This window comes from Aulonocara sp. 'chitande type north' Nkhata Bay, linkage group LG22, assembly GCF_057382095.1.
Source record: "Aulonocara sp. 'chitande type north' Nkhata Bay isolate Kocher_YH1m ecotype deep benthic linkage group LG22, A_spYH_male_GT1.1, whole genome shotgun sequence".
NCBI classification, from domain to species: Eukaryota; Metazoa; Chordata; class Actinopteri; order Cichliformes; family Cichlidae; genus Aulonocara; species Aulonocara sp. 'chitande type north' Nkhata Bay.
This window is the reverse complement of record NC_141364.1, coordinates 29,334,549-29,361,331: the sequence shown is the minus strand read 5'-3', so window position 1 is coordinate 29,361,331 and position 26,783 is coordinate 29,334,549. Positions and strand designations below refer to the sequence as shown.

Sequence of the window (26,783 nt, the reverse complement as noted above, 5' to 3'; positions counted from 1 at the left end):
GTTGGCATCCGCGACCCTCAACCTGCTGCCCCAGCATGCAACAGCATAGAGGATGGCACTGGCCACAACAAACTCATAAAAAATCCTGATCATTGTCTGATAGATGCTGAAAGATCTCAGCCGCCTTAGAAAATAGAAACGACTTCCTGTAGAGGGCAGTGGCGTTTTTAACCCAGTCCATTTTATTATCAGCGAGAACTCCGGGGTATTTATAGTCCTCCAGAATGTCCACATCGAGCCCCTGGATTGAAAGAAGGGTCATAGGTTTCCTGGCCCTCCTAAGTCTTCAATCGGTTCTTTGGCCTTTTGTCAAATGAGCCATTGCACTCAAGCGACATCATACTACATACCAACTTCAATGTGAATTTTAATGTTACCAATTTCTCCTTCTTCCTCTTCTCCCTTTAGGAGTTGCCTCTAGTCTCACCCTATCTGTACATAGATCTTCTTTGCTGTCTTCCTTTCTTTCCCTCCTGCCAGCTACATCCTTCTACCTTCTTCTGCACATGTCCAAAGCATTTTAGCTTTACTCCTCTTAGGTTCTCTCCAAATTCCTCTACCTAAACTGTCCCTTTAATAAACTAATTTCTCATCCTGTGTCTCCCAATGGAAATCTTAACATCTGCCACCTCCCCTCCTTTCTATTAGTGCCACTATCTCCAAACCATAAATCATAGCAGGTCAGTCTTGTAAACCTTCTCACTCATCCTTGTCACTTGTCTTAGCTCTGTCTCCACTCTTCACCTTTCTTATGTGTTGTCCATTTCTTCGAGAATTACCCAAATGCAGCTGGTTATGCATTTAAACTGAGAATAAGAAACTAAGTGTCATGCATGAAGATGCCTAAAAATTAATAAAGCACTGATCTGCAAATTAAAATGACCTTCTTTTTGTGTATAAGAATAGTCCAGACAGGTAGATTCAACTCCATTTTATTCATTTATTTTTTTTTAACCCATAAATCACTTTTCACAATCTTCTTGGAAGACAACAGCATTTTATTCCCTATTTTCTTCTTTTTTTTTGGCCAAGGGGAATTGGTCCAAAAGCAAAGCAGGAGCTCAGAGAGAGACGTGGAATGTCTGAACCATGATTCATAGTGATTATACATCAATAACAGGCAAACATCCACAACCATCAACTTACAAAACAGTGCACAAACATTGTGTGTGAAGGCCGTCATCGTTGGTGATCCCAAACCGTAACAATACGAGTATGACAGCGAGGGGGACTGACGGGTGCTATGAGTGAGACAGGGAAACTGGGCTGTTCTCAGTTAAACAGGGGGAAAAAAGAAATGGAATGATCAATATAAGTAAACTAATGATAATCAGCGTAATAACATGAATGCATAAAAAGCACAGATAAGTGAAGCCTTCATTTTTCCCATGTGGTGAGTGTTCCCTAAGGCTGGTAAGATTAATTCAGGTCGGTACAAACATGTCTGCTTGCACCTTTACATCTGTGTTCAGAATGAGGCAGGGTTTCAGTGCATAGTCACATTACTGCATCTTCATGCCAGGTTATTCAGATGAAACCGTAAGATGAAATAGACGGCGGAATGAGAAGATACGCGGTTGAAAGCCAGATCACTCAGATCTTTTGTTTTTTTCTAACTCTCTTCTAATTTCTTTTGCATCTTTCTGCCCCGTGTTGATGAACACAGAGCAGCCCTCAGTGCCAGAAATGAAGCTTTCAAGTTCAACAGGAACACTACGGAAAAATGTAGAAGATGGCAGGTAAGTGCTAACACTGCAGTGAGCATCCACCAGCTAAAATGTATTACAGATTGGCACCAAATGCAACATAAAGACATCTGTTCATCCCACTCTATTGGATGCGAAACGTAAGCAGCTGCTTATTGAAATGTATGACCACTGAATTTTTTTTTTAAGGCGTAAACCAGTTTTTAGTAAGTTTGGCCCAATGGAGATAAATCATAAATATATATGTAATACTTTGGTGTTCAGTTAAGATATCAACCTTTTTTTTTTTTTTTTTTTTTTAAATAGTTTTTTGACCAGAATCCAAAGACATTGCTTTTTTAATGCAGCGTGCAGGTTTACTTTGATGGCGTCCCACAGCGTTTTATTTTTCTTGGTTTAGGGAAGTAAAATGTAATTCTGTGGAATAATACTGCAGTAAAGCCATGAGCTCACTCATCTCGAGGCTTCATAAAAGACTTTCACAAACCACAGCAGCTATGTCCACCAATTCTACTGCCTTTGGTTTACACTGTGCTGATGGACACTGTCATACACAATCCCGCCAACAGACATTAGTCGCAGTAGAGTGCCATGTGCAGACAGACAAAAAACAAGCCTACAAGCTAGCAAACATGTATGTAAACAATGGACCATTTAAAATGTTATCAATAGTTGTCTTTGTCTAAGTCGTTGCATTAGACTTACAGAACGATGTATTTTTGGGTGCAGAAAAACTTGACGGTAGCTTTAACGCATTGCACACAAGCTAATTATTTTTAGCTTTTATTTGTAATATTGTGAAGAACACACACTTGATTTCTGGTGGCACCGTTCCTTTAAGTAGGTCAGCTCCCATCCTACATAAGGAGACCAATGGACCAAAATTCTCAAAAACCAGCTTCACCTAAAATCTGTCTTTTAGCTGCTCTAATTCTGAATTAATTGGATTGAGGGACTTCACAGTCCTTGCTACTTAGCTGTACATTTGCATCCACATGAAGTGCAAACAGTGTGGTGTAATGTGCAACATGGGAACCTGAAGGCTACAGAATAAGATGCCAAAAAGTAGTTAAGACTGATGGATGATGGTGTGCTTGGTCTGCCTGCCACATCAGGAAGATTCTGGGTTAAATGTTGTCATCCAGTGGATTAGTTTAATCTCCAGCGATCAGTTGGCCACAGCCAAGATTAGTCGACCTAATTACCGCATATTCAGACAGCCCATTGATTCCTAATGGACCAGGAGCACTAACACTAGCCTGTCAGATGGATAAAATAAGATCTGAGAGGAATCAAATGGAGAGAAAAAAGGACATAAAAAGAGAGTAAGACTGATTTCAAGCATAATGGTGCATTACAGGGAATGTGTCTTTGCTGATTAGTAGTATTCATGATATTTGGCATTTTTCATTATGGCATTGAAAGTGGGTGGCCACTGCTAGTGGTGCAGAGTGAGAGAGAGAGAGAGAGAGAGAGACAGAGAGACTGGACAACAGGACTCTGATAGGACACGAGGCGGGTGGGGAAATGAGGTTAAGGTACTCCGTCATCCTCACGCCAGTTTCAGAAACTGTTCCACTGTATCCGCTTCCACTGCCTCGGAAAACATTTCATAGTTCTGTCGAGAGGAAGAAAATGCCAACAGTGTTAATAAGTACACAAAACAACAAACCAGCAGCAGCACAATCCCACAACTGCTGGAAGTAACGCAGCACTCTGATAAATCAAAAGCAGAGCACATGAGCCTCGTGTAAATGTATTGTTCACTTTGTACAACTTGACCTCCGTTAAGGAAAACAACTGTTTCAATGAGTTCAGCGTTGCGTTATTGGTGAGAATATGTGAGTGTGTGTCTGTACGCCTGCATCCTGATGTGATATTTGTGAGGATGACAATGAACGTCAGAACACAAGACTTTTTGTTGAAATATATTCAAAAGTTTTTATATTTTAAATGCATCGTTTATTACGTGTTATTAAGTAACAGAGTTCTTGTATCGTCTCCACCGTGTTCCTTTTTATCCTCTATAGTTATTGTTGGATCCATTTATGTTATGTTGAGAATTAAAGAGGACTTTCTGCTGAAGTTTTGAAAATCAAACTTCTCCCTAACGTGGCCATTAAAGGTGACTGAGTTTGCAGGTCCTTTTGCAGAGAGCGGGAGCTGCTGTCAGCACAGAAGATTCTGAATGTAACCAAGAAAAATCTCAAATAGAAATACAGAGATTTTGAAACCACTGCTGCAGCACCAACGTAGGCATCCTTTTATGCTAATTCAGTTTTGCACACACACATATCCTTGGCGTATAATGATTAACCAGTTTAATACTGGCACAACTTAGTAGAGAAGCAGTGACTGTGGAATTTTGATATCAAATTTTCAAGAGAGAAAAATAAAATAAAACCCAAAAATGCTCTTCAACAAACCTCCTTGAAGGCATTTAGCAATTTGACTGCGACAGCTAACTAACAACTGACACATGCGTTAACTATTTAATGATATATTGATTACTGATATACTGAAAATTTGAGGGACACATGCATTTAACAACCACGTGATTAAATCATCCTGCAGGTGGAGTTTACTTTGAAAAGTGTTCACACATGTTCAGTTGTCACAGGCAGCTTACAGGGCTTTGAGAGTGAAGTGTCAGGATGCTGGAGTAGATTTGAGATTTCAGTTTCAAAAACGTGGTTTCACATTTTTAACTTGTGACAAACAATTACTGTGTTGACAGCACCAGCACTTCACTGTATGAATAAGCAAAGAGTCTGTGTGTGTGTGTTTTCCTTACCCCACAGTACTGGTGTTCGTTGAAAAGCTGGGGAGGGACTGCCGTCGGGTCCCCCACTTTGCTCCTCATTTCATCACGGAGCTCCCCACCCACAGAGATGTCGATGAGCTCGTACTGGATGCTTTTGCTTTCAAGGATTCGTATCACTTCTGCCTGTTGAGACTTCACCTAGCATTAAATAAAGCCCCCCCAAAAAGGCCAAAACAAGGGTTTTAGGATCTTAATCAACCCAAATACAATTAACAGGAAGCAGACAACTCATTTATCTGTGTTTAATTTGCAGACAGTGACATGTGACACCACAGTTTCCAATCTACTGTTCACCGACTACATTTCCAAGAGCTTAGCAGAGCAAAATCATGATAGCTGTGAAGCTGATAAGTGTTTTAGTCAGTGTGTGATAAAACAAGAGGCAGATGAAGGCTGAAATTCTCTGAAGGACTGTTCAGATACACCTGGTAATGCTATTTTCCCAAAAGGGAAAAAAACATGACCCTTTTTTCTTCTTTTTAAAAAAAAAAAGAAAAAGAAAAAAAAAGAAACAACACTATAATAGAAAAGAATATGATTTAAGGCATTTTTGATGCTCTGCCAGTAAAAAGCTGCAGCTTTATGTTGCATATGTTACACAAATGTGATGATTAATAGATGTAGTAGACAGTCTGCTATCTTGTGGGTGACTCAGGAAGTGTGTGTGTGTGTGGGGGGGGGGGGGAGAACCACACCTAAAAACAGCACTAACTGGCAACACACAGACAGCCCAGTCTCATTTCCTTAAACTGAAAAAAAAGGGGAATTGCTCGTATTTGTTCCATAAAATTTTAGGAAGCACCTCTGAATTATGAGAAGTTTCATCTGTGCTGCAGCTGACTGGAAACACTGACATAATAATGTAGGTCTGAGCTACTGAGGTGATTCTAGAAATGTTTTGTACACTTATGCAGTTAAATTATAATAAGATGTTTTGAGGAATTGCATTAGTCTTAATATAAAAAAGCAAAAGTGAAACATAGACAAGTATTAAATAACTACGATGTTGCATCATCATTTTTTAAATAAGTTAGGTTAAAAAAATGCTACAGTGACGGGTGTAGCACACCGCAGCCACCACGAAGGTAGCTAGAAGCAATGCTGCACATGCAAGAGTTAAAAATGAACGCCTGTTACAACCTTTTCACTGTGCATTTCCTCACAGCTAATAGATACCAGATGTTTGTCCCACTCCACTGTACAAGCTAACTTCAAAAAGAAAAAAAAAAAGTCCTGCAAAATGATTGTTATAAAAAAAAAAAAAAAGGTTGTACAATGTCAGTTTGTACACTTCTGCAGATAGTCTGAACATCACCTTGTTCCATTTAGTCCTTCTTTATATATTCTGTGGAAAATTATGAACCAAACTATTACAAAATCCAAGAATTTGCTGCACTGACCATACAACAAATACACACATGACAACATAAAGTGGTTTGATGCATTAACGTTAGACTTCCTACTAGTTACTTCGGCATACATGTGAAATACCAGCTAGCTCTCATTTAAAGAACATTTGTATTTTATTACCGATTCCCTACGGGCTAACTGTCGATCTAGAATAACTGGAACAAGAAGATAGAGGATTGGGTGTGCCGCTTATAAAAATCCAAATTCCTTCGAAACATGTGCCGTTTAGTAAATCAGATTCATGCTGACGTATTAGATACACTCTGTTTATATCAGGCCTTAGCGTTATGGTTTAAATTAGCGAGAACAAGCAGCTGCCAGATTTTTAAATGTAGTTTGGTGCGCTTCTCTCTGTACAGGAAACGGATACTTGTGTTCGCTACAATGAACCACTCCTCATGCACCACAATAACACTATGAGAATTTCACTGATTAGAATAAGTAAGCGCTTTAAGGAGAATTATACGCAAAAACCTGCTAGCTAAGCTGCTTCATAAAAACACCTTTCTCCAACTAAGGCAAGGGAAGCTAGGTGGAATAAGGCAACCTGCTTTGTCTTTACGGGTCGTTTAAGTTTAAATTTAATTCCCAATGATAACTTTAATGATTATCGAGCTTTCACACTAATAACTCTGACGTTTCAATAATGCAATAAAGGGGCAGTGAGTTAGGCATAGGCCCGCTGCACTGTTAGTCAGGAGGAAGCTTACTACTGATAGGGTGCTGGGTGTGTCTGTTGGACTGTTAGCTGCTGCCACCGGAGCTAAAAGCATAAATATAACAGTACATGTTGTCAATTATGGCTGCTTGACTCACCGTCCTCGAGGCAGTAACAGTGGTGTAGTACAGTTTGATTCCCATAGCTGCAGATCCTTCCACTCTCTCTTTGTGTATCTGCTTGCAAGTAGCTTTCTCCCGCTGGTATCAAGGTAGCTGTTAAACCTGGAAGGACGTCCGGCGAGGTCCGCTTTTCAAAATAAAAGACATTTCGACTTCAAGTAAAACATAAAGTCATATGTAACTTAAAAAGTGGGAAACACGTTTAAGACAGGTTGAATATGTGGACTCTGAAATCACAAATTGTAACATTCTTGATACAGCGACATGACTATGAATACAATAGAAACAGAAACAGAACTAGTAGCAATTATTATGAAGGTTTTGAATGTTTGATCAGAGAAAAAGCAGTCTGAAGGCATCAACGGCCCTTGTTTGACTGAGAAAAAAATGGTTTGGTAGGTTAATCAGTGATTAATTATATTTCTAAACACTGTTATTAGTTACATTATTATTTGCTTCATAGATCTGCGCTGGCAATCACTGGCAGCTCTTTTGACATGTTTAATGTTGAGACAGGAAATGGTTTGTTATTCTTGGGCAGACTTGATTCTACTCTTCCTCTATCCTGTGGTCCGCTGTGCATAGTTTAAAGAGACAGCACATGACTTTATTCATGTTTCAGTGTGGCGTGAGGCATCAACTCCTGTCAGCCCTACATATAGGGTTATATATTTAATTCACTCTAAACTGCTACCTTCTTTCACTCAGTCTTACACACCTCCTTCTTGTACCCTTTCCCCTTCTTCATCTCACTTTATTAATTTTTTCCTCTTAAGACCCTGTCTTTCTTAATTTTTCTCTTACATTTTATCCACCTTTTGCAGAATTCCAAACAATCAGTTGCCAGAGAAAGTAAAGGCAGTTTGATACTCGCTTCCAGCATGAAGATACAGATCAAAGCAATAAGAGGGCCGAATGGTACTGGATTTTTTTTTTGGGGGGGGGGGGGGGGGGGGGGGGGGGATGGAAATTGTTGTGGTGAACACATATTTCGAGAAGGAGGGGGAACAAAGGGTGACAAAAGGGAGTGTAGCAAGGTGCACAAAGGTAGGCTATATCTTATACAGAATCTGAAAGGATTAGGAAAGGAGGAGGAAAATGTAGCCAGGAGGCATTGCTTGTTGCTGTTGCATGACTCAAGAAATCAAGAACCAGCACGTGAAGGTAGGAAGAAGAAGGAAGAATGTTGGGTGGAGTTCAGGAAGAAGTTGAGACAGGCTCTGCGTGGTAGGGAAAAGTTACCAAATGACTGGGTGAGGGAAGCTGCCAGGGAAGGTGTATCCAAGAAAGTGTGTTTTCTGGACAAAGGAAAGCAGACAGGTAGACCTGTTGTGGAATAAGGAAATATAGCAAAGTGTTCAAAGGAAGAGGTCAGCAAAGAAAAAGTGGAATAGTCAGGGAGATGAAGAAAGTAGGCAGGAGTACTGGGAGACATGGCAAGTGAGTGGTGACAAAGTAAAACGGAAAAGGCTTATACTGAATTGTATGTGAGGCTGGACACGAAGAAACAAAGAAAAGGACAAACTTATTTTGCAAAGACCATCCATCCTTCTGCTTATCCAGGTCAGGGTCATGAGGGCAGCAGCCTAAGCAGAGGAACCCAGATTTCTCTTTCCCCAACCACCTCTTCCAGCTTATGTGGGGGAACGATGATGCATTCCCAAACAGACTTTTCATAGCCAGTCATTGTCTTAAAGTGGCACAATGCCAAAGTATCTTGTACGTCTAGATTGTTTGGCTCTTCTGCTGTTGGATTTGCTGGTCCACACTTCTGTAAGTAGGCCCAGAAAGTTGATTCTATTCATCAGGATGAAGAGATTTCAGTAAGAGATACATGAGAGAACTGGAATCGCTATGTCCAGATAAACAGAATCAAATTTCTGCGATTTCCTTGCCTGAAGATTGAGCATGCATCAAGTTGTTGTTGTTGTAGTAGTGCAGAAGAGCAGCTGCATTAATGATATTGAAGCAAGTTCAAACCAGTGTTTTGCAAAGGCACTGGAAGCCACTCTTTTAAGTACCAGTCATGTTATACCAAATATCTTGTGCACATGTTAGCATTGTTGTAGCACCACTGCTCACAAGCTATGGGCTCCAAGCATGGTGTAAATCAGCAGTCTACAACCCCCGGGCCACGGACCGGTACCGGTCTGTGATTCGTTTGGTTCAGGGCGGGGGTTACCTCTGATGGGTGCTCTTTTTCGCTTTCGTTGCACTCGCCTTGGGTGCCGGTCCGAGTCTGACCACTGCAATCCAAGCCTGACGTCTTCGTTTAGTAATATCAGATACATTAAATCCCTCCCGTTGCCTCCAGGAGGGTAAACGATGAAAAGAGAGCCCATTTTCCAGCTTCTTGCCTGCCCTATTGTGTGATCTAACGTTGCAACCAACAACACAGTACAAACAAACCATAGCTGACGCTTCCGTGTGCTTCGTTTGGCCTACCGTCATGGTGGGAGATCACATTCCGTGACATCACGCTCTAAAGCCCTATAGGAAGAGGGCCGTGTGACACATCAAACTTATTGGTAATGTCACAAGAAAAACAATGGTGTGCTTGGTTTCAACGTAACTTTATTCTTTCATGAATTATTTACAAGTTTCTGACCACTTATAAAATGTGTTCAATGTGCTGCCCATTGTGTTGGATTGTCAATGCAACCCTCTTCTCCCACTCTTCACACACTGATAGCAACACCGCAGGAGAAATGCCAGCACAGGCATCCAGTATCCGTAGTTTCAGGTGCTGCACATCTCGTATCTTCACACCATAGAAAATTGCCTTCAGATGACCCCAAAGATAAAAGTCTAAGGGGGTCAGATCAGGAGACCTTGGAGGCCATTCAACTCGCCCACGGCGACCAATCCACTTTCCAGGAAACTGTTCATCTAGGAATGCTCGGACCTGGCACCCATAGTATTCTACTCACCCTGTAGAATACTCATAACTTTTAATCTCAAGTTATGGGATTATGTATTTTGTTCTATTTGAACATTTTGGTCTGCAAAAGAGGATTCTCTTTAAACTCTGTAAATCCTTTAGGTTTCTTTGCTGCTGCTGCTTGGCGACTCAAAACTTCAGCTCCCTCCATAGATTTTCTAGAGGACTGAGGTCTGGAGACTGGCAACTCCATGATCATAATGTGCTTCTTTAGCCATACATTTCCTTCTTACAAATCCAGCGGGTGGAGTTGCAAAGTAAAATGGCCTGTATTTGTATAGCGCTTTTCTAGTCCCTAAGGACCCCAAAGCGCTTTACACAACCTGTCATCCACCCATTCACACACACATTCACACACTGGTGATGGCAAGCTACATTGTAGCCACAGCCACCCTGGGGCGCACTGACAGAGGCGAGGCTGCCGGACACTGGCGCCACCGGGCCCTCTGACCACCAGTAGGCAACGGGTGAAGTGTCTTGCCCAAGGACACAATGACCGAGACTGTCCAAGCCGGGGCTCGAACCGGCAACCTTCCGATTACAAGGCGAACTCCCAACTCTTGAGCCACGATCGCCCCACAGTACCTTGCACAAACCGTTTTCACCTTCTCACCAAGATCCTTGGAGATCAAGAGATCTTCTTGGGCATCGTTCTTCGCCTTTAGACAATAATTCTAATGGCAAAAGAGCCAAACCGGACAGGCAAAAAAAAAAAAGAAAAAAAAATGCAATGTGCTTTTATGGATTTTTGGTTCATATTCTGCCTCTTCATTGAAATGAAACTGCCAGAAAAACAAGGGTGTCATGGCACAGTGGCCCGTGGAAATGGGATGGACTCAAGTGCAGTTTCAAACCTGGAGGGGCCAGAGGTGCGGTGTAACGAAAAGAGTCTTTATTTACAATGCTCAGAGGCTAACAGAAATTTCAGACTAGAATTAAGGAACATAAACTAGACGTCTGAGGCGAGAGAAAATACTATGACTATGACTAGATGGCAGGGATAACTGGGTGCAGGGACTGGGCAGGGGAAACTGTGGCTGGCCAGGGCACTGAAACAGAGGAGAGAGCAGTCAGTGAATCTGAGAATAATACACTGAGCTGTCTTACAAGCTTGCAGGTGGGGGTTGCATGGAGGAGGGAGGCAGGAGAGGTCCAGGTGGGTGCTGCGTGCAATGCAGGGAGGCAAGCAGGAGAGACTGGCAGTTGGAAAAAAGGGAGAGATTACCGGTGGCTGCAAACTTGTATCCAGGAGAGCTTGGTAGGTGGGTTTCAGATGCTGACAAGAAAACAGAGGAAATAAGGTTAATATACACGATGAGTCACCAAGGAACACACGTGAGGCCGAGAACTGAGTAAAGTTGGCAGATAATCTGGCGAAGACCAGTTGAGTGTGCAGGTCATAAATACTGCCGGTGTGATTGCCATCAGGCGAGGAACAACAAAGACTCCACCCAGTGGGGAGGAGCCGATGCTGTGGAAAACCACCCAGACCATGACAGAGAGTGATTTTTTAAAACAGATATGTCTAAAAACCAGCCACCTCTAAGAGCAAGTAAATCCTTTTTTTTTTTTTTTTTGTGTCCCGTTTGGATCTTTAGCCATCAGAATTGTTGTCTTAAGGCCAAGAAAGATGCCAAGCGGATTTATTTTACCAAGTGGATCATCATGGCCTTGCCATATTGGTCCATTTGATTGACCTTTATTATAATTATGAATTTATTTTATTTTCAGTTGCTACAAACGGGACAGACATGACTGGGGGATAGGACAGGGAGAAAGAATGAAAGAAAGAGAGGGAGAGAAAGAAAACCAAAGGGGAGAAGAGACTGTGAGAAGGGGGGGAAGAAAGAAAAAAAAACAAACAAAAAAAAAAAACACCTGGGTCACCTGTATGGAGAAAAAAAACAGAAGAGAAAGCAAACAACAAAGAGCAACATAATAAAAAAAACGGCACCATCACAAACTAGCTAGCAGTAGATAACAGTAGATACTAAATAATAAACGATATTGTGCAGCACGCAAGATAGACAGCGCACAATGTGCTTTGAGGCAGCAGCCAAGAAAGCTGTAGTCCGCGTCTGTGAACACCCGTGTGTACACCTGTGTGGATCAGCATGCTTGCATTCCAAAGGTTTCTCCATGTAACGATCTGCTAGGGAGTGTGGGGAGCCACAGCCCCGTCCTCCAGGGCATGAAGCAGGTATGGAGGAGATCAAAACTCCAGACATCCAGAGGCCCCCAGAACACAAGAGACCAAGGAAGACCAACAGAGGGGCAGCCGCGCCACAGTCCCAGAAAGAGCTGAGGAGAGTCCCAGATGAGGGCTCACTCAGCAGCCGCGGAGCAGAAGCCAGGGGGGGTTGCAGTGACGCGCCCGTGAGCTCCGCCGGCAGCCAGCTGTGCCTGAGGCCGGGGGCACCCCACCTCCGAAGTGGCCCGAGCGAGCCCCAGGCTCCAGGCTCTGATAAGCGGCCGCCAAGGAGTGAGCCGGTGTGTACCCGGACGCCCATCCCCAGACACAAAGAACCACCAACGCACCGACCCCTGAGGGAGTCCGCCACTGGCAGGGGAAGTGGTGGTGGGTGGAGATAGGCCTCCAAACCTTGGAGGGCCTGAGATGTCCCCAGAGAGGTGGCGTCTGATTCCCATACAGGCACACACAGACACAAACATCCATTCCCACCCTCATGCTCTCATATGCACTTACTCCACACTAAACCAACGTGGAGACAGACATAAAGAGATGCTGTACACACGATCACACTCCCCAAGCGTACTCTACAAACCGGGTCTAGGTACCCTTGCCCCTGGAGGGGGGAACTGCACCCAGACCCAGGTGGTGTTACCCTTTTCCCTGCGGTGGGGAGAGGCAGACCGCCCCGACTCCGCAGCAGCAGGGAGGCCCCACACTCCAGACCGCAGTCGGACGGCCAACTCCTCCTAGCCCCCCCGCTCCAGCAGGCCGCAGAGAACGGGGGTGAGAGAAGACTCCAAACCTCCCTCCACCCGCTCATTGTAGTGTTGATGCATATGTGTTCTAAGGTGCAATTAAAACCCAGGAGGGCATGGAGCTAACTGCCAGAGAGCAGCAGGTAAGCGCATGGTCCCTCCTGCTAGCCCTCAATGTCTACGTGTATTTAAAATTGAGAGGTGGGCAACGACGCCAGGGGTGAGGTTGTACACCCTGATGGTACTTTGGACTCCGTGTATCGTGCCCACCCCCAAGATCCTATATGTATGTGTAATGAGAGTGTGAGTAATGTGAATGTCTAAGTTGTGGGATAAAATTGAGGCAGAGGCAGCCAGAAGGGGACAGAGGGGGGGTAGCCTCCTCTGCACCCTGGTGACATACCCCTACTCCAAGGCCCTGCATGTGTGGGTGGTTGTGGTGGAGCGGGAAGAGGGAGGCAGCTGGAGATGGGGAGGGAAGGAAGGGAGGGGCAGGTGACCCCTCCCTGGGGCCAGCTCCCCCGCTGACCCCAGTAGGCACTCCCATACTCCGCGACCCGCCAGGGAAAGGGGGCCCAGGCCCGTCCAGACCGGGGCCCAGCGCAGCAGCGCCCCCCGGCTCCACCGAGCCCGGGACAGTCCACCCAACCCCACCACAGAGAAAACTGCACCCACCCCACCCAAGTAAATCCTATTGGACTTCCATGATAAAATGTTTGATTCTACAGCATAAATATTTGCAGTCTTGTTCAGTATTTGTTTGTAGTAGAAGTCATTAAGGAGTCCGTGTTCTTTTAAGGCTCTAGTTTGCTATCTTAATAGTTAATATTATTGTTAATTGCTTTACTAATAAGTTAGCTAGCTTTAAAACTTCTAAATGGTAGTCAGCAAACCAATTAGTGATGTTCCAGGGGATACATGCATCTTTTTTATACAGCCTAAGTTAAGTTTAGAGCCTTGGTGAGTATGATGACCAGGTAGTAATAATAGTAATAATAAGTTTTATTTATAGGCACCTTTAAAGACCCTCAAAGTCACCTTACATTAGTACAACAAAATAAAAATATAAGGTAAATGATTTTTTTTTTAAAGGTATCCCACTTTATGTGAGACTGGATTGCATTTTTAATCCTTTGAGATGCTGTAACACACCGGCTGGTTCTAATATTTAAAATGCACCACAGGATGGGAACTTTTAGCCAGTTGGCGTGAAAAAACCTGGAAGGTCTGTGGACATATCAACAATAAAGCAAATAAAAAGACTGGAAAACCACATAAACAATATTATATTTACTTAAAGCATATATTCTTTCATATTTAGGCCCATTTACTATTTGTCTTCATATTTATTAACTTTCAACATGGAGGAAACAAATTACATGAAGTGACACAGCACATGTCTCAAAAGAAACGTGTGGGTTGAAAATGCACCCATAAATGGATGCAGCCCTGCTGAAAATAAAGATGGTTACTGGACAGAACAGCTGAAATAACATTTAACAACAGTAAAACTTGCTGGAATATGAAAGGGGAATACGTGAGTGTTACAAGAATATCAAACAAATGTTGCCTAGGTTTAACATGACCTCTTGGTGAGGGGCTAACTGAAAGGTTGTTTGTTTTCCCTGAATTATGAAGTCTTTTGCTTACATTTCTGTTTAATAACACCACACTCAGAAAGTGGCAAGTCTTCTGTATATTATTGCATGATTTGATTTAATGGGTATTTTGAGCCTTATTAAGTAATATGTAAGAAAAATGTAACTAGCACAGCTGAATCAGGGTGGCTAGTGTTAGACAGAAAGCAGGAATGTGGGAAAGGGTCCAATAGTCCCATTATTTAGCTGATTTAGGGTTTTAGACAAGTAACTGAGCTGTGCAGAAGAGCCAAGAACAGTTCTGCTGGAATTAATGCAAAAAAAGTAGTTACATTACATTTGTCTGCACTTTTATGTCTTCTGCACTTTTATGTCTTCTGCACTAACTACAGCTAGGAGGGTCAATATTTGTTGGAATTGGTGCAAAGAAAAATAACCCCACTATTCATTATTGTGTGCACATTTTGTTTATTGGTATATGTTGTTGTACAAAAAGTTGTACCAGAGGAACAATATTATCTCCCAGGTTTACACCAGAGGAAGGAAACATGCTCATTGGAGAAATAATAAAAGCCTTTCTGCAAATCTGTTAATTCAGAGAATTGTACTTTCATGAACACTTGGGGGCAGCAGAAAGATATTTTTGGTCTACAGCGAGATCTGTCTGTGAGCGATAAAAGACAGAGATGATATATTAATGAATGATGATTAAATACTTTTAATATTCACAAGCAATAAAAAGTATTTAATGCTGCACAAAGATCTACATATGCAGTATGTCATAACCTTTGCAATAAAACTGAACATCAAACTCTTACCAGCAAAGATCTACATGGGACTAGAGGAGGAATTAAACATAATAAAAGTCAACACAGTTTGGAAGACAGAACAAAGGAGGAAAGGGTACAAATTTCAATCACTTCAATGACCACATGCATATGAAATTAAGCACTTAGACATGCAGCCTGCTTCTACAAACATTTGTGAAAGAATGGGTCTGCATGGTACTGCCATAGGATGCCACCAGTGCAACAGGTGCAGTTGTGAAATTTCCTCACCACTAAATATCACACAGTGGTATTAGTGGTATTATAGCAAAGTGGAAGCGACTGGGTTTAAATGGCCATGCAGTTGTGTCCATGCATTGCATCACCAATCATAATGCAAAGCGATGCAGTTGTGTAAAGCATGCTGCCACTGGACTCTAGAGCAGTGGAGACATGTTCTCTGGACTGATGAATCAGGCCACTCTGTCAGGCAATCTGATGGATGAGTCTGGTTTTGCCAGGAGAATGTTATAAAGGTTAAAGTTTGGTGGAGGGGGGATTATGGCGTGGGGTTGTCTTTCTGGACTTGGCCCATTAGTTCCATTGAAGGGAACTGAGGGGCCAAGACAGTTTCATGCTCCACACTTTGTGGGAACATTTTGGGGATGGCCCCTTCCTGTTCAAATACACAAATGCACAAAACAAGGTCCATAAAGATATCGATAAGCAGGCTTGGTGTAGAAGAACTTGACAGGCCTGCACAGAGTCCTGGCCTCAACCCAGCACCTTTGGGATGAATTAGAGTGGAGACTACATGCCAAGACTTCTGGAATAATGATCACAAATTCCCCAAAAACACACTTCTAATCTTTGTGGTTTACAGCTTCAACTCTTCCCCAAAGAGTTGAAGCTGCTATAGCTGTAAAGGGTGGGCCGACATCATTTTAAACCTATTGATTAACAATAGGATGTCACTTACAGTGGGGCAAAAAAGTATTTAGTCAGCCACTGATTGTGCAAGTTCCCCCACCTAAAATGATGACAGAGGTCAGTAATTTGCACCAGAGGTACACTTCAACTGTGAGAGACAGAATGTGAAAAAAAAAAAATCCATGAATTCACATGGTAGGATTTGTAAAGAATTTATTCGTAAATCAGGGTGGAAAATAAGTATTCGGTCAATAACAAAAATACAACTAAATACTTTGTAACATAACCTTTGTTGGCAATAACAGAGGTCAAACGTTTACTATAGGTCTTTACCAGGTTTGCACACACAGTAGCTGGTATTTTGGCCCATTCCTCCATGCAGATCTTCTCGAGAGCAGTGATGTTTTGGGGCTGTCGCCGAGCAACACGGACTTTCAACTCCCGCCACAGATTTTCTATGGGGTTGAGGTCTGGAGACTGGCTAGGCCACTCCAGGACTTTCAAATGCTTCTTACAGAGCCACTCCTTTGTTGCCCGGGCGGTGTGTTTTGGATCATTGTCATGTTGGAAGACCCAGCCTCGTTTCATCTTCAAAGTTCTCACTGATGGAAGGAGGTTTTGGCTCAAAATCTCACGATACATGGCCCCATTCATTCTGTCCTTAACACGGATCAGTCGTCCTGTCCCCTTGGCAGAAAAACAGCCCCATAGCATGATGTTTCCACCCCCATGCTTCACAGTAGGTATGGTGTTCTTGGGATGCAACTCAGTATTCTTCTTCCTCCAAACACGACGAGTTGAGTTTATACCAAAAAGTTCTACTTTGGTTTCATCTGACCACATGACATTCTCCCAATCCTCTGCTGTATCATCCATGTGCTCTCTGGCAAACTTCAGACGGGCCTGGACATGCACTGGCTTCAGCAGCAGAACACGTCTGGCACTGCGGGATTTGATTCCCTGCCGTTGTAGTGTGTTACTGATGGTGACCTTTGTTACTTTGGTCCCAGCTCTCTGCAGGTCATTCACCAGGTCCCCCCGTGTGGTTCTGGGATCTTTGCTCACCGTTCTCATGATCATTTTGACCCCACGGGATGAGATCTTGCGTGGAGCCCCAGATCGAGGGAGATTATCAGTGGTCTTGTATGTCTTCCATTTTCTGATGATTGCTCCCACAGTTGATTTTTTCACACCAAGCTGCTTGCCTATTGTAGATTCACTCTTCCCAGTCTGGTGCAGGTCTACAATACTTTTCCTGGTGTCCTTCGAAAGCTCTTTGGTCTTGGCCATGGCGGAGTTTGGAGTCTGACTGTTTGAGGCTGTGGACAGGTGTCTTTTATACAGATGATGAGTTCAAACAGGTGCCATTCATACAGGTAACGAGTGGGGGACAGAAAAGCTTCTTACAGGAGACGTTACAGGTCTGTGAGAGCCAGAGATTTTCCTTGTTTGAGGTGACCAAATACTAATATTTTCCACCCTAATTTATGAATAAATTCTTTACAAATCCTACCATGTGAATTCATGGATTTTTTTTTCACATTCTGTCTCTCACAGTTGAAGTGTACCTCTGGTGCAAATTACTGACCTCTGTCATCATTTTAAGTGGGGGAACTTGCACAATCGGTGGCTGACTAAATACTTTTTTGCCCCACTGTACGTTCATATGTGTGTGAAGGCAGACGAGCGACTGATTTTGGCAATATAATATGTAGGTAGGGAGGTCTGACACAAATTTCATTTTGAATTCTGAACATACAGATGACAATCAGCATTTCATGTTCAGCGTGACGTGTATCCTGATGTAATTTTCCAACAGAGTCGGGGGCGGGGCTTAAGCTCGGACAGATCAAAGGCCTTTGCAACGTCACAACAAAGGCCTTTGCAACGTCACAACAAAGGTGCTTCGAAGGAGCCTCCAAATAGCATAAATAGAGCCTTGGCGACACTCTACACCAGTAAACTCCAAAGTCGGTCCGTCTAAAGTATCGCTGAGTCTAAAATACTGCTGAAAGTCAACCTTTATTAAATATGTCTCACGTTTATGCTAGAGCTAACGATCACGGTTCCCGTGCAAAGGTTCGCACAACTGAAGAGTTGCGGGCTGAAAAAGAAGCCACAAACCGCGAAACCGAGAAAAACCGCGGCAGGTTTGCAACGCTCCCGTCACTCCACGGGAGTGGCTGGGAGCACACAATCCGACCAAAGACGGAGAGAGTGCTGGAGGAACGAAGGGTAAGTCGGGAGTGGGGTGAGGCTGGCAGTACTGATCGGGTTGGTTTCTTCCGTTATCAGCAACGGAGCAGCTCAGAACAAACAGCACCTAAAACGGAATGCCTGTTTGTTAATAAATCAAATAGGGTTGTGTCTGTAGCTAAAGACTCGCCAGCTAAGAATTTACCTCCACCCCCCCCTCCTCTTCCTGTTAAACCACAGAAACCACAGCGTGCCCCAATTATTAAAAAGCAACACAAGGATGTTGCACCTTGGGCACCACGCTTAGAGCGGTGGGACATAAATACAAATAAAAATTTACTCCCACCCCCCCCTCCTCTTCCTGTTAAACCACAGAAAACACAGCGTGCCCCCATTATTAAAAAACAACACAAGGATGTGGCACCTTGGGCACCACGCTTATTAGAGACATGGAAATATTAACAGCAGTAAAATACAAATAACACCCCCCCCCCCCCCCCAACCGGTAGCAGCAGATAGCCGCCCCTCCCTGAGCCTGGATCTGCTGGAGGTTTCTTCCTGTTCAAAGGGAGTTTTTCCTTCCCACTGTCGCCATGTGCTTGCTCATAGGGGATCATTTGATTGTTGGGGTTTTATTTTCACAACTGTTGTTGTGAAAATATTCACAACAACAGTTATATTGCAAAGTCTTCACCATCCATCAGCCATTACAATACAAATAATAAAAATCTTGAAATACATAAAAATGTTGATGTTTGATTTTGTTTACTTTAGTTTTGTTTACTACTACGTGTCTGATAGTGATTGTCTGAGTAGATAAAACAGTGGTCCTGTACCACCAACATCATTATGGAGATGTGTGAGAATGACTGGGAGTCAGACTGGAGGACTACTGTGAAATCAGAAAAAGCAGAGTGGGGAGGTACTTCCTGTACATTGCTTCTCCAGCTGTGTAAATTACATTTTTCTCAGCAGCAACAGCTTTGGGGTTAGGAGAATACCAGGACCAGTCAGTGCACAATGACCAATTCATCAGCTGCATAACAGCAGCTGGAGCCTCACAGCTGGAGCGCACTGTACTGAGTGAAACATTTTCACATTTCGGCGGCTCCGCTCTTTGTGTTTGTCTTTTTTGCGCTAGATTCTGAAGCTGCAGGTTTGATCTATCTTCAAACAACATTGACTGAACCAGCAGCAAAAGAAGATCCAAACTAGCTTCATGTTTCGCTTCATATAAACATTAAATAAACACCTTAAATTCCCTCTTACTTTTGCTGTTTGAACTCCACCACGATAAAAACTTTTTGATCAAAATAAAACACATTTATAATTAAAATGAACTTAACTGTCGGCATAAATAGTATTTATGTTGGTCAAATATGATATTTTGGTTACAGTGTAGTCATTTTTTGGTCCCACAGGAGATTCTATAAGGCCATTTACCTGTTTCCCAGCAGGCTAATTCGCTCCAAAATACAACCTTGATCATTTGGCTGTGTCTTATAACCATGACTACCGCGTAGGCAGGCTCATGCATGGTGGTGCCTGCCCACAAAGAAGTCAAGGTTCTAAGACCTTAGAAACTTGTCGATCACTTTTTTTCCCAAACGAACGTCAGCCTTAACATGGGCTGTGTGTGCGCTTGTGTCATGACCTTCAGAAAAAAGAAATGGATGTTGTGTGTATTTGTTTGAATGCGGCAGATGTGATGCCAAATACCTGGACATCAGCTAAGGGACTCGTACCTGGTGCTCAGAAAGAATAGAAATTCAGACAGATGTATTCAAATGAGTTAGACCCATTTAATTACAATAACAAACATCACAATTCTTTAACGTGCGTGCGAAGTGCAAGATTTGTGGGCTTCAGTTTCCTAGAACACAAATTGCCCGCTGAAACTTAAGGAACTGTGTATTAAAATTGTAATAAAACCTACTACTTGAATCCTCTTTTTTTTAACTTTAACATGTGACAGTGAATCAAAACAAAAGATGACAGGCTGCTATACATTAAATGCATTAATTTAAACATAAAATGAGCAAAGCTTCTTTCATTCAACTTTGTCAGCACTCTTACAAAGTATTCTTGATTCTCTTCCATATTTGACTTTTCACCCTCAAGATTAAGGCCAGCTAAAGAGGGCATTACACAAACTTTAAAACACACCAATACCCTCAGAACACAGGTCATGGGAGAAATTAAACGCATTCCTTAAAAATGTGCAAATAACAGCATTTAAGATACGGCAAAACATTAACTCAGAAGACTTAAGAACAGCGCTTTAAAATTTAGTAAAACACAATGAAGTAGTGCCAGAAATGCAGGAATAAGGTTTTTGTGAAACTCACTCACGAATGGTCTATCAAGTCTGCTCTAGAAAATACCAAACTTAAGATTCATTACTTTAGAGCTGGCTTTTTGTCCATCAAGCTCAAGGTATAGCTTTTGAAATACCTCAAAGGTAAATTTCAGCTGCTTGGGATAGGTAAGGTTCAGAGCGTAGATTACTCCCATCATCAAAGCACAGGATCTGGCAACATCAATCCTCTCCAGGATCTTGGATCCCTCAACGATGATGGTTGGAGGCCCATCACCAATGATAGCAATCTTCATGATTTGCATTGCAAGGTCTGCGTTGAGCTCCTCCTCATCCTTGTAGGAGAAATTAAATGTTAGGATGTATAAAATACATAGCTCAAGCACTTCAGGATGACGTGCATAAGGGAATGAACTACTACAGGTAGGAAAATAAGCCAAAACAGGTTGTCTTTTGTGTTTTTCAGTGATTTTACTTTGTCATTCTGTAATTTTTAAAAGCTAAATTAAACCATAATCCAACGTTTAAAATAAAAAATGTCTTGTTTTTCACAGTTTTGTTTTTCCACTTTGAAAAGAAAATCTAATAAATCATTTTTAAGGGTTATTCCACTTCTAAGTGAAATTTTATCTATTGCCATATTGCCACAGTTAGAAAGTGAGAAACAAGCCTTTTGTAAACAGCACACTAATTCTCCTGATCCGGAAGCAATCCATTTGCTTTAGCAGAGCACAAACAATGTGTTACGTTTCGGTGTTGTTGGTGTGTTGTTTTTGGCGTGACTGTTATGTGTTTCCTGTTTTACTTTGAAAGTCTGTGTTATCTTAGTGTTTTCAGTTTACGTTTCCCTGTCTCGTCAGTTCTAATTTGCCCCAGCTGTGTTTCCCTCCTGTTGTCCATTTTCCTGATTGCTCCCTCTATGTATTTAAACCCTGTGTTTCAGTGTGTCATGGTCGCGATCTCCCCCGTGTTGTAAATAGTTTGGTGTTTTGTTGTAAATAAATAGTTTGTTGTAAATAAATAGTTTGTTGTAAATAGCTGTAAATAGATTTGTCGATACTTTCGTTTTGGGATTTTGGTGGTGAGCTTTAGTGGGGGTTTTTTGTGTGTTTTTTTTTCTTTATTTTTACTTTTTTTCATGTTGCACTCCGGTTGCCTAGGCCGGGGTGTAACAAATGGAAGTGAATAGCAGGTGCTAGCATGTTTTGTGCAAAAGTGAAAAAATAAATAAAAAAATGACTAACAAAAATGAAAACAGTAATGAAAACAAATATTTCTTGGGAGCTCAGTAATCATGTTCACGGCAAATGAAAAGTGCAAAAGTAACACGGAAGATTTGCAGAAGCTGATTTAGACTTGAGACTACATTGCAGTTACGACAAACACCGCTGTAAACATCCACTGCATGGTGCATGGATATAACGCAACAGTTGGAAAAGCCTCCAGCTTCCATAAACAAACACACACAGCCACTACTATACAAGCATGGTAAGCTGCAGTAACAATGGATGGGTCTTTGATTTGTTGAAGAAATATTGCACAAATAGCATGTTGGTTTATAGACACTGGTCGGCAGTGGCTTCAACTGCTGTGTTATAACCATGTGGAGGCTTACAGCAGTGCTTTGTCGTAATGTAGTCCAAAGTCTAAATCGGCTCCTGAAAATCCTTCATGTCAATTCATACTTTTCATTTGCAGTCAGCATGATTGTTGAGCTCCCCAGGAATACTTGGTATCATTATTGAGTGATTTTAATCACTTTTGCACACAAAATGCTAGTACCTGCCATTCACATCCATTGTTTATGCTCTGCTAAAGCTGCTGCCAGATCAGGAAAATGACTGTGCTGGCTACAAATTTTTTTATCCTGTGTGTTTATGTTGCACCTTATCACGGAAACAGGTTTCTATTCAGCAAATTATGTTCAATGACAATGGCAATAAACATCTTCGGATTGTAATTCTGAAATGCTTTTTTCTCACTTATACATGGCAATAGACATATCTTCACTTAGGGTTGGAATGTCCCTTAACTCATTCAGTGCCAGCCACTCTCAGATTTCATACCCCCCTCAGTTCCAGAGATATTTAGCTTTTTCACTGATTTTGAAGGCTCACAGAATATTTTGTTCTATGACTATGTGAATTCTGAAACCACCATGACAAAAATGAGTCTCTCTTCTTTCAGCAGCAAAAAAAAATGTTTCTACCTCTGTTATTTAGAAATCTGCAGTAGAAAAGAGAAACTTTCATGACAAAACACCTGTTTCTGGATCAAAAGCGCTTTGTGTAAATAGGTTTTTCTAGCAGATCAGTGACTTTGATGTAAATATTTCGTGTTTCAATGATTCATGCAACATCTCAACTAAGTTTTACTACTATGAAGTAAAAAAAATCACCTGTAAAAATGTACTTTTGGCAGATTATTTTTTGTATAAAAATAGTTGTTTATAGACAATTTCAACATTTGAAAAATATATAAGAAAAAAGCGACTGATTTATGATTCAGAGAGTCTGTGTGTGTGTGTGTGTGTGTTACTCCCGCATGTGCACAAGTGAGTGCGCGACTTAGTCTGTTCACCCCCCACCCGGCCATCGGTTCGTCTATCAACAATTTCTGTGCGTTTTATGCAGCAAATCGTTCATTATTCTGGTCCCTGCTGCCTTCAGAAGTTTCTAACAGGAGATACTGGTCAGATAAATCCGGTTCATGTTCACTGGAATCGCTAGAAAAACCATGACGTCAGGCTGCAGACACCTCAAGCTCGAAATGACGAGCTGGATCAAAAATCGCGCCACAATACTCGTTCTCAGTAGAGCCGACTGTCACGCTGGTGGGATTTTATCCATGTAATCAACTCCACCACCTTCTCAATTCAATAAAAAGCTCAAGAGGCGTCTATGGCACTGAGCGTTCGGATTCATTTTGACGTCTAAAGACGTCTATGGCACTGAATGACTTAAATACTCAACCCTGAACAGAAAATCCAATGAACAAAACACAAAGACCCAACAGGGACATGCATTCAAAACTAAACAAAAAATTAAAAACCAACTCAAGTACTTACGCTGTATTGTTTGAAAAGATCCTCCTCCTTCTCTCCAAGATAGACTATGAGGAAGCGAACAGCAATTTCTCTGCGCTTTTCAACTGTGTTGTCCTGAATGATAGAAAAAAATAGAAGGTGTTCAAAATACTCTTTTTCAGTGAAAAATGTGCCCACATTACAGAACTGGCAACAGAAACTGAGTATTTCAGAGGTTCTCATTGTTGAGTGAGTTGAGTGTTTCCTTGATATGTGTGATTTTAGGCTACCCCATGACTTAAATGAACAAAAACAATCTAGGTAAGGACATGGCAGAGGCTGTACACTGGGGATATGGCGTAACCTATAATGTTTCATCAGCTCTTCCTTAGTGGAGGTTGCAAATTTACAGATTTTGCAAGGCCAATCCATACTTCATGATTCTGAATTACTCAATTCAAGCTTACTTGTTAAAGCTTACTTCAGAAGGTCCCTTGGTATTCGATACCAGGAGAAGATGATGGTTTGAGCCTTTGTCCTGGCAAGAAACACAGCAAAGTAACTGAATATTTCGGTGAGATTCCCACTTTCTTTAGAAGGCTGACCACGTCTTAACTGGAACCCCTAGATCTGCAACACCAGGACAGTGTATAACACCAGAAAGTTGTGCCTGCACAAAAATACAAAAGATGGTATTTTCAACTTCACCTGTGAGTCTTCAATACAGTGAATAAGTTTCACCTGTCAAAGCTGTGTGAGCTAGAACCAAACATTCAAAACTACATAGACCTGAATACACTGGGTGCTGGAAAGCCTAACGTGGCTTTCCATAGATCAAATATACATAGAGGTGACATGGACTGGGCCAGTCTGTTGGAGCATGTATCCCCACCGACCGCGATCTTGGAGGGGTCTCCACTCGCCCCCAGTGCATGTATTTCTACTGAGGAATGTGTTAACTCAAAAAAAAATAAAATAAATAAATTATATATATATATATATATATATATATATATATATATATATATATGAGTGTAAAAGCGAAGCTCTCAATTTACTGGTCAATCTACGTCCCTACCCTCACCTATGGCCACAAGCTGTGGGTAGTGACCGAAAGAACGAGATCGCGGATACAAGCGGCAGAAATGAGCTTCCTCCGAAGGGTGGCTGGCCTCTCCCTTAGAGATAGGGTGAGAAGTTCGGCCATCCGGGAGGGGCTCAGAGTAGAGCAGCTGCTGCTCCACATCGAAGGGAGCCAGCTGAGGTGGTTCGGGCATCTGACAAGGATGCCCCCTGGATGAGGTGTTCCAGGCATGTCCCACCAGGAGGAGGCCCCGGGGCAGACCCAGGACACGCTGGAGAGATTATATCTCTCGGCTGGCCTGGGAACGCCTTGGTATCCCCCCGGATAAGCTGGAGGAGGTGGCTGGGGAGAGAGAGGTCTGGGCCTCTTTGCTTAGGCTGCTGCCCCCGCGACCCGGCCCCGGATAAAGCGGATGAAGATGGATGGATATATATATATATATATATATATATATATATGAGGTTTTTTTTTTTATCAACAAAAGCAAACATAAGGTGTGGCATGACAGGACAGAATCATTTCTGACAGTAAATACGAAAAAAAACCCAAACTTTTTTATACACAAACTACAATGTCAATAATCCCACTTGATCTGTTTTCATTTCATTCTCCAAAACCAAATTGGAATCAATGCTGAGTCAGCAGCTATGGTCATTTTTGTGCACCCTAGTGTTGCAAAAACTGGCATACTACTGAAACCATATGTGGGATTATTGACCTTTCTTGCCTTATCTGTTTGGAAAAACATTTAAACATTTTCCTTATTTACCATGGGTGAATACATTCCTCAGTAGAAAAAATGCACTGGTGGCGAATGGGGACCCAACCAAGATGGCGGCCCGCTATTGATTTTTTTCTTACTTTCAACCTTTATTGAGGCATATCAATGTTACAGCCAGTGCCAATGCACGTCGCCTCTACGTCTCTACAAAACACGGAAAGTACCCAAAAATTAGGGACAGCTAACTAGCCTACCATATGCGGCACAGTGCACTTAAGTCTGGTCTTTTACCTGTGAAAATAGGCCGAGCAGCCGGTGAAGAACCGCTCTTAGCGGTCAACAGACACACCGGACTAATGGCGACCACACTTCCTGCGCAGAAGCCAATGGGGTTGAACTTCACCCCGTAACGTTACGAAAATTTAGAAGCGTTTCTTAACAATTACTAACATAAAATGCTTCCCTTCAAAAAATAAATTTCACATTTCAAAAATAAAATCACAGTGAACACAACTTAGCTTGGCTAGCTACGTTAGCATAGTAGTTTGCGCCGGGGCTAACAACGTCCGCTATCTTTTAAAAATTATAAGACAATTACAGTGGTCTGCATTAGAGTAACGTCAGTGTTAAATTTTCCAAAAAGAGTCCAACAATTTATGCTATCGCGGAATTAGCTGCTGTGTGTATATTAAAACACACAAACGGGGGCAAGCTAAGATGTATGTTATGTATGTTACGTCGTTGTTTTAAAGTAAACTAACAAAATCCAGAGCGACTGCAGATATGTGTAATTTCGCATAAAATTACTCACCGTTCGCGACCAACACAGCTCTTGATAAACCTTGAACACGTGCTGTTGAATATGTCCGCTTGTGTAGAAGAAGGGAACTGTGAGCTGTTTACACGTCATCAAGTTGTATTTTACATCGACAGAACTTAAAATTATATTGTTTTTTGATTAAAAGAAGATTTTAAATTCAGACAAATCACGATTATATATTGAGTAAAGAGGCATAATTTATGTGTCACCCGAACTCAATAAAATAAAAATTTTAATTAGGAAGTCTAACAGTATTTATGAACTTGATTTTTCATTTCACAACAACATATATATGTAAGTAATGACTAAAGATCCCATTAATTACTTTTTAGAGTGTAGTACTAACTGGGTTTTAAAACCTTTACTTTAAAATATACGCCGCTATATATATACCTGACATTAATCTTACAGAAAATGTGATACTTTTATGGATGATTAAAGTCAGTCATATATCCACAAACACACCAAGCTGAAAGTCAGTGAATGCTGCCAAATATCACGGCACAAGCAGGATCCACTGCACTGTTAATGTTAGCTATGTTATATTGCTGCCTCTGTTCGGTGGTGTCGAGCCAAACGGGCTTTAATATGTGTTTGAACGAGCTGACGGTTCACTCGTTAAGCTGAAAGAAAGATGCTTTAATCACAGGAGTCA

General features: G+C 42.0%; 1 protein-coding gene and 1 long non-coding RNA gene across 3 annotated transcripts; both read right to left on the bottom strand.

The window, feature by feature from the left end:
* Positions 1-926: 926 nt before the first annotated feature.
* sh3bgrl3 (SH3 domain binding glutamate-rich protein like 3) lies at positions 927-6,901 on the bottom strand. The gene is made up of 3 exons (XM_086280464.1): positions 6,757-6,901; positions 4,501-4,668; positions 927-3,324 (listed from the first exon to the last, which is right to left on the bottom strand). Exons 1-3 carry the CDS (start codon positions 6,799-6,801, stop codon positions 3,259-3,261), a joined length of 279 nt encoding a protein of 92 aa, XP_086136590.1. The 5' UTR covers positions 6,802-6,901; the 3' UTR covers positions 927-3,258.
* A 13,047-nt stretch (positions 6,902-19,948) lies between these two features.
* On the bottom strand, positions 19,949-26,149 carry LOC147304421 (uncharacterized). Of its 2 annotated transcripts, none has more exons than XR_015126899.1 (4): positions 26,120-26,149; positions 23,971-24,173; positions 23,546-23,638; positions 19,949-20,813 (listed from the first exon to the last, which is right to left on the bottom strand). It is a non-coding gene; the product is annotated as an uncharacterized LOC147304421 (long non-coding RNA). The 2 variants fall into 2 exon arrangements; XR_015126898.1 differs by having other exon boundaries at positions 23,985-24,173.
* Positions 26,150-26,783: the final 634 nt, after the last annotated feature.